The sequence below is a fragment of the Haplochromis burtoni genome, unplaced genomic scaffold (assembly GCF_018398535.1).
Source record: "Haplochromis burtoni strain Fernald_Lab_line unplaced genomic scaffold, NCSU_Asbu1 Contig_522, whole genome shotgun sequence".
Lineage (NCBI taxonomy): Eukaryota > Metazoa > Chordata > Actinopteri > Cichliformes > Cichlidae > Haplochromis > Haplochromis burtoni.
Genome location: NW_024582883.1, coordinates 203,401 through 212,126, shown reverse-complemented (window position 1 = coordinate 212,126; position 8,726 = coordinate 203,401). Strand labels below are relative to the sequence as shown.

The window sequence follows — 8,726 nt, the reverse complement described above, 5'->3', positions numbered from 1 at the left end:
CCATTCGCTGTAAAGTTTAGCGATAGCTGCTAGCGCCCTGCTAGCCGTTTTAGCTAGTGAGCAGTTTAGCCAGTTTAGCTCCACTAACCCACGGTCGTTACAATACGAACTGTAATATTTATATCGGCTGATGTAAATTCACTGAAAGATTTTAGGCTCCGTTTGCTGTTCTTGTATCTTTCCCTGCGTCTCACGCACAACGCCCTCTCAGAGGCTGCCACACCCAGTCTGTGCTTCACAGGCAAAGTTGACTCATGAAGTGTAAGAAGACACCAGCGGAGTGTTTCTGAGTCCACAAATACCCGCCGCCGACCCGCGCACACGGCTAAAGAAGAGCCAACATGAAGCTTTGTTTGAGGATTGCGGTGCTGCTTTTCCTGGTTACTGGAACATTAACACAAGGTAAAAGCACAGCTGCCATTATTATTGTGTGTAACTGCTTTTTAAGGTCACGCGAGACGAGTATAGCGAATTAAAAAGTTGTTTGGCCACTTGCCAAAAACAAACAAACAAGCAAATAAACAAAGAAGCACTTCTTTGAAAAGCTGGGTATTATTTCGTAGTAATAACGTCTGCTCTTTGCACATGCGGACGATATGATCCACACGCGTAAAAATAAGACAAATGTTTGTAATAACGTGTAACTTTTGAGGACTGTGGTTCAATGCACACAAAAACCTGCAACCTGAGCACACACTGAACTGTTTGCCTCGATCCAAACCGGGATACTCATCCTTTATTCACAATTTATTTAGTTCAGCTCACGAATCCGAACATTGTCTCTGTTAACAACCCTCCTGTGCGGACTAGTGATGGGTCGTTCGCGAACGAAATGGCTCTTAGAGCCGGCTCCTTATCGCGAGCCGTCACGTGGGTTTTCTCTCTCTCTCTCTCTCTCTCTCTCTCTCTCTCTCTCTCTCTCTTCCCCTTTTTTCCGCTTCACTCTGCACGTGAGTCTTGTGCTTTACCAGAGGGGGGAGGGGCGGTAGTTATACTCAGTAGCACAGGAACAGAGCGGGAGGGAGAGAGAGAGAAAGAGAGCCAGGGACAACAACATCACATTAGAAAGGTATAGTAATCATCCACAACTATTTTCAGTTGCAGATGATAAAGGATTCAGAAAGTTTATTCATGCAGGTCCATATGACAGAGAATATGCATCTTCTTTATGTTTTCATATTTTAATTTATATTTAATTGTGTTGTGGTTTGCAGTGTTTTGTGTTGTTTCACTTTAAATTTGTAAAAGGAAAAAGCTGAAAATTTAAATAGTTAAAAGTTGAAATGTGAATAGTTGATTTTTGTATTATATGATTTATTTATTACATTTTATGTGGAGTGAATAAATAAAAGTATATTTTTGGTGGCCCCTAGAGACGAAGCACATATAAACTTCAAATCACGTACAAACTCTGAAGCATGTACAAACTCCAAAACACGTAAAAACACGTACAAACTCCAAAACACGTAAAAACTCCAAAACACGTAAAAACTCATAAGCACGTAAAAACTTAGAAGCATATAAAAACTCAAAACACGTACAAAAGACAACAGAAGTGCTCCAGGATGCTGGGCGCAGTGTTGAGCTTTTGTTATCTTGTGGCTACACAAGCCAGCAAGTACCAACGACCGGATTTGATGTGTGGTAGTAACAGGTAAATGAACTTTTTTTTAAATTATTTGAATATATATGAGTGCTTGTGTATGAATACACATACAATACATACATGCTTTCAATTGTGTAATTTAAGTGATCTAGTAGCTCTGCTTTGGAAGTTCAGTTCATGCTAGAAATGTGTTTTGGAGTTTGTACGTGTTTTGTCTCTAGGTGCCACCGCATATATTTATATATAAACATATATAAATAAAACCACTTTTTTTACGTTAGTAATTCCTTTTGTGCATAATTTTATATTATTGTTAATAATAAATTAATTAAAGCAACAAAACAATCTGAAGAGCCGGTTCGGAGCCGAAATAGCCGGCTCTTTTTAGTGAGCCGAACCGAAAGAGCCGGATCTCTAAAAAGAGCTGGAAATCCCATCACTAGTGCGCACAAACGTCTGAAACTGCGCATAACACGTCTCTCAAAACGTTAATGCGTGTGCGCCAATCGCTGATCACGTCATGCCCACGTGGGGTTTTGAAGCAAATTTAATGTTGCCAGCTTCGCACAGATCTACAGATATAGGCTGCGTTCAATTCCCAGTGTAACACTGGGAGATCTGGGCTTCCTGTGTGGGGTTTTTGTGTGCTTTTTCAAATAAAGCGGACTTTTCTTTCGCTAAACAAACTCATAACCCGTTTATTAGAAAACATGTATCAGTTACAGACGCTACACAGTAGCCGCCGAAATGTTCGAGTTATTGATTGAAGGATGTTCCTCCCAGAGCGCAATGATGTCATTAAAGAGTTTAGGCTTGAAGCTCATATCATTTGCAACATATTCCATACTCAAGATGTTTTTTGGAATAATTACATTAACACTACATTTCATATAATGTTTAAAAATGTTTATTACATGTTTGTTACAGTGTCCTTAGTGTGGTCCTCTGGTCTTTTTGTTCTTTGGGTCAAACACATAATAGCTGGTTCCTCTGAGGTTTCCAGGATTATTTCCTTTTTGGGAATACACCAAATTCCAGAAGTGGAAGCAATTTGTCACACGACTGGTACGAGTTTAGAGCGAAAAGATGCTGCTCGTCAGGATCAAGCAAACAGTTTTATTTTCATTCATTTACAAATGAAGGTTGGGGTGCCTGTAGAAAAGATTGTGAGTGCGAGTGTGAGTGGGCCTGACGTGGCTGGATATCTGTTTGGACTAATGTGAGAAGATCCAAATCAACCAAGCTGATCTTCTCCTCGGTTCAAACACTAGTGTCCAAGTCCCTGTTCACTTTACATTACATTTATTTGACCTCTTGGAAATCCAGTTCATGTTTTGGAGACTGACAAATAACCACAACGATAATTCATCCATCCATCCATCCATCCATCCATCGTCATCCGCTTTGTCCGGGGTCGGGTCGCGGGGGCAGCAGCCTAAGCAAAGAGGCCCAGACCTCCCTCTCCCCAGCCACCTCCTCCAGCTTGTCCGGGGGAATACCAAGGCGTTCCCAGGCCAGCCGAGAGATATAATCTCTCCAGCGTGTCCTGGGTCTGCCCCGGGGCCTCCTCCCGGTGGGACATGCCTGGAACACCTCACCCAGGAGGCGCCCAGGGGGCATCCTTGTCAGATGCCCGAACCACCTCAACTGGCTCCTTTCGATGTGGAGCAGCAGCTGCTCTACTCTGAGCCCCTCCCGGATGGCCGAACTTCTCACCCTATCTCTAAGGGAGAGGCCAGCCACCCTTCGGAGGAAGCTCATTTCTGCCGCTTGTATCCGCGATCTCGTTCTTTCGGTCACTACCCACAGCTCGTGGCCATAGGTGAGGGTAGGGACGTAGATCGACCGGTAAATTGAGAGCTTCGCTTTTACACTCAGCTCCCTCTTCACCACGACGGACCGGTGCAGCGTCCGCATTACTGCAGCTGCTGCCCCAATCCGTCTGTCGATCTCCGGCTCCCTTCTCCCATCACTCGCGAACAAGACCCCGAGATACTTGAACTCCTCCACTTGGGGCAGGAACTTATCCCCGACCCGGAGTGGGCACTCCACCCTTTTCCGGCTGAGAACCATGGCCTCGGATTTGGAGGTGCTGATCCTCATTCCCGCTGCTTCACACTCGGCTGCGAACCGTTCCAGTGCGAGCTGGAGGCCTTCACCCGATGAAGCCAACAGAACCACATCATCCGCAAAAATCAGAGATGAGATTCTGAGGCCACCAAAGCGAAAGCCCTCCGCCACTTGGCTGCGCCTAGAAATCCTGTCCATAAAAATTATGAACAGAACCGGAGACAAAGGGCAGCCCTGGCGGAGCCCATCACCCACCGGGAACGAGTCCGACTTATTGCCGGCAATGCGAACCAAGCTCTTGCAACGGTTGTATAGGGATCGAATGGCCCGTAGCAATGGGCCAGACACCCCATACTCCCGCAACACCTCCCACAGGACACCCCGAGGGACACGGTCGAATGCCTTCTCCAAGTCCACAAAACACATGTAGACTGGTTGGGCAAACTCCCATGCACCCTCAAGTATCCTGGAGAGGTGACATTCCATGTCCCTATTGCCAGTCTTGGCAGCCGGGGGTCAGTCCGCCAGGGCCTCCGCTCCTGGCCGCCACCCGACACACAATGCACCCGACCCCTATGGCGCCTCCTGCGGGTGGTGGGCCTGCGGGAGGATGGGCCCATGTCTCCTCTTCGGGCTGTGCCCGGCCGGGCCCCATGGACTAAGGCCCGGCCACCAGACGCTCGCCCTCGGGCACCCTCCCCGGGCCTGGCTCCAGGGCGGGGCCCCGGTAACCCTATCCCGGGCAGGGTAAACTGTTCCCTCGGTGTCCTTTTCATAAGGGTCTTATGAATCGCTCTTTGTCTGGTCCCTCACCCAGGGCCAATTTGCCATGGGAGACCCTACCAGGGGGCAAAAGCCCCCAGACAACATAGCCCCTGGGATCCCAGGGACACACAAACCCCTCCACCACGATAAGGTAGCGATTCAAGGAGGGGAACGATAATTCAATTCAATTTTATTTGTACAGCACCAAATCACAACAACAGTCACCTCAGGTGTTTTATATTGTAAGGTAGAGCCTACAATAATACATACAGAGAAAAACCCAACCCAGTGGGAAGGAAAAACTCCCTTTTAACAGGAAGAAACCTCCAGCAGAACCAGGCTCAGGGAGGGGCGGGGCCATCTGCTGTGATTGGTTGGGGTGAGAGAAGGAAGACAGGATAAAGACATGCTGTGGAAGAGAGACAGAGGTTAATAACAATAAACACATCACACTAAGTTACAGACATTAAAGACACTAACAACAAGAAAGTGCTCAGTAACAACTCCAAAAATCAAATACAAGTAACACACATATCATATCACATCATATTATACACATCCAGGATTTGTTCAACATAGTTATACTCCAAGGTATAAACTTTTTCCACGGGAAAACGTCATGGGGACAAAAATCCATCCATTCATTTTCTGCCACTTATCTAGGTTTGGTGTCCTTTCTGCATCCTGTTTGGGGGTGTTACTAAGCTAGCTGACAGATATCAGTCCAGCCTTTGTGAGTGTCAGCTACATTTAAAGTTTGCACGCCATTTGCACGTCTTCCTCTGTCATACTTCCTGTATGAAACTCAAACAGAGCTGCTATGGCAAACCACAGGCATGCTTTCTAAAGTAGATGGCACGCAGTGTAGTAACTGAGGTTTTCTACTTCACCCACAGCTCGTCACGATACTTTGCATAAATCTTAAATTATAACTGTAACCCAGGAAACACGCCGAAACACCCACACTGGCGTGCTCACCGTGGGGCCATACGCACATGTTTGATGGGGAATTGATATTTGGAGAAAAGAATTAAAACACATTCAAACTGCAGAACTCCCAGGATGGACCTCTGAGCCATCGTCTTACATCACCTGTCACAGGTCATGTGACCATGAGCAACACTGAATCAGAGCCACAGCTGATCAGTAATCTACATGTAATACATATTGTCCTGGCATGAGTCAGAAAAGGCCGTAGGTTTGTGGTGCTGTGTGCATATGTGCGTTTTGTCTGTCTGTCAGCACGATACCTTCAAAGCTGTTGACTGAATTCTGGGGGGGATTAGAGTGGGCTCATGTCCACTCAAATGTTGCTTACATCCACCAAGGTTGAAACAGACTGAGAAAAATAGACTGAAAAACTCAACTTGACCCCAAAATGTGTCAGATCTTTAACGACAGAACTGTGAAGAGAGGCAACGTTGTATGTTCAGTTGTCTTGTATTCAGCACAACAACAACAGTCGCCTCAAGGTGCTTTATATTGTAAGGTAGACCCTACAATAATACACACAACAATCAAATGAAGAAACCTCCCTTCACACAGATCTACAAATATAGGCTGCGTATATATTACATAATAAGCCAAACAATTAAACAACAAACTCCCAGCATGGATAAACTAATTGTAGGAAGACACCAGAGAATGAAACTAAAATGAAACAAAATCCGAAAGCTTCTGTTGTCCATCACCTGCTGCTGTACAACATTTGTCATGCTGCACTCATCTGGTCACAAACTATATTTAAAAAGTGCAAAGCAGATACAAGGAATATATGCAAAAACTAGTTCGAGTACTGGCCAGAGAGCGAGCTGCCTTAGTGCAGCTGTGCTTCTCGTTTCTTGTTTTTCTGTTTACTGCTGCATTCATGTGGTTCAAAGTGCGTCCTGGTTGTGCTTTATAACCACAGATGAACGACAGGCAGAGTGTTTTAGGGCAGCGGTCTCCAACCTTTTTTGCGCCACGGACCGGTTTATGCCCGACAATATTTTCATGGACCGGCCTTTAAGGTGTGCGGATAAATAGAACAAAATAAAACTAGTACCGGTAGTGAAAAAGAAGATTTATTCATAACACACGTGAAAAGACACAGGAAAACCGAGTAAACGCTAAAAACGATAACAAAATAACGCTGAAAACCGATAAAAACCCTGAAAACGATACATTTCAGACCTGAGCCTCAACTCGCGGCCCGGTACCAAACGACTCACGGACCGGTACCGGTCCGAGGCCCGGGGGTTGGGGACGGCTGCTCTAAGACGGTCTGCAGAGCTGCTGCTCTGAGGCAAACCTGTCTGTGGGCGTGTACAGTACAAGATCAACGGGCCCAGCAAGTGCTGGATTTCTGCACTTGTTCAGGCAAAGTGCGGCTCACACCTCCTACTTTCAGTTGTGACTCGTGCTTTTTACAGCTTCTTGATGTGTCAGTCAGAGCTGCCCTAGCAACCAGCAAATACACTGTATGACTGTATCCAACACGCAAGGGGCACAGCGAGCTGTGGGCCCGGCACATCTGGCATGTGATTAGTGTGGACTGTGGGTTGTGACGATACTCAGTGCTGCTTTCAATAGCACAGGGAACATTCTGACTCCATTCTGCAATAAAAACATGAATAGGTAAAAAATTCAATTGGTTAATTTCAGCCAGTTTTCCCAGTTCTAAGTTCGACTTAGTGAAACTGGTATTTAAGATTAGTTTTACAAAGTACAGATCGTGAAGGTATTTAAAATATGTTAATAAACAAAGGCTACAAATAAACAACACGATACCAAACATCTTAATAATTCAGTGATGATATCGTAGAAAACATGATAGAAATGTAAAACTATGGCGTTCAGCGGGAAATAAAAACAGCAGTCACTGTGAAACATGAACCTCACAGCTGCCTGCCGCCTTCCACACTGTGCATGAAACCATCTAATGTGACGTCACCATTCTGGACATGTTCGCTCTGCCGGTACTCCCAGCACTCCCAGCACTCCCAGCACTCCCAGCCTTCCATTCATGACCCAGGTCACTCACAGCTTCCCACCATGGGCCCACACGGGCATGTTTGTGTCTGCTACTTAAAGACTCAGAGGAAATCAGACATGCTGACAAAGCTGGATATAAACATATAGAGATATAAATATAAAGGGTATTTATGTGAAGTGTGATGTTTGTGACAGTGTTACCCTCCTGTGGTTACTGTCAACAGTCTCCACTATTAAACTGTAATGCTCTTCCTCATGTCTTCTTCATACAGAACTCAGCCTGGAGGATGGGTTGGATGAAATAAGTGAGTGACCGTCACATCGGGCACTTTTCCTAGCATTGTTTTTGTAAAGGTTTCATTCACTCGTTTCTTTCTGTTTCTTTAGAAACGACAACCCAAAAGCCCAAAGAGAAGCCAAAGGCACCAGAGCAGCCCAAAAAGGATGGTTTGTAGTATTTCATGTGTTACGACAGAACTTTGAAGCACGCCATCAGTGGCCTTTTGTTTACAGTGATGTATACTACACATATGATGATCTGTGTTAGTCTGTCCCATTGTCCTGAACACAATATGTCAGTGCTCAGTAATGACATGAATGACATACATATATATGTATATATATGAGATTACAGGTGTATCCATTGTAACATATCGTCTGTGTAAATCAAACTCGATGAATCAAACTTGGATGTTTTTCATGCTCTTCTTTGTGGCTCTGGCAGTCATTCGTGCCATCTTTAAATTTCCCAGAAACTGCTTCATAATAAGAACGTAAGACTGTGAAAGCAGAAGTAAAACGGTATAAATATAGATTTAAACGTATGTCCCAGTTGATATGCTGCACAGCTTCCTGTTTTGAAGCCACACACGTGGACGGGTTAACAGACTAATTCCATGTGTTTCTCCTTCAGGTGAGCTAGACCTTTGGGATGCATTTGGACCAGGTAGATACGCTGACGTCTTATTTTACTGATTGTCTTCTGCTGAGTGTCAGAATTTGTTCTGCGTAATATATTTGTCCTTTTTTAATCTCATGTCTGATTTTTACTTCTACAAATGCAAAACTGTTAAGCATAAATCATAAAATAGCTCCTCATTAGCCACGCTTGGACTGTCCACCACTGTTTTTGTTTAAATTAATCTTTCTTCCACAGACGATCCACAGCCGGAAAAACCCAAGAAACCAAGTCCTGGAGACTCTGGTAGGTCTGACAGCCTTCATACATCCTGTGCTTTTGTATCATTTGTGATGCAGGGACATTGACGCTAAGATGGATTTTACATGTTTGTTTTGTGTGTGAGTGTATTTG

General features: G+C 44.9%; 1 protein-coding gene across 1 annotated transcript in view; it reads left to right on the top strand.

The window, feature by feature from the left end:
- The window catches only part of cd99 (CD99 molecule), a gene marked incomplete at its 5' end in the record, with an annotated part of 23,045 nt that continues 14,319 nt past the window's right edge, over positions 1-8,726 (top strand). The window contains 5 exon segments of the mRNA XM_042214139.1: positions 1-402; positions 7,687-7,719; positions 7,802-7,861; positions 8,328-8,360; positions 8,571-8,618. Coding sequence (XP_042070073.1) covers positions 342-402; positions 7,687-7,719; positions 7,802-7,861; positions 8,328-8,360; positions 8,571-8,618 — 235 coding nt within the window.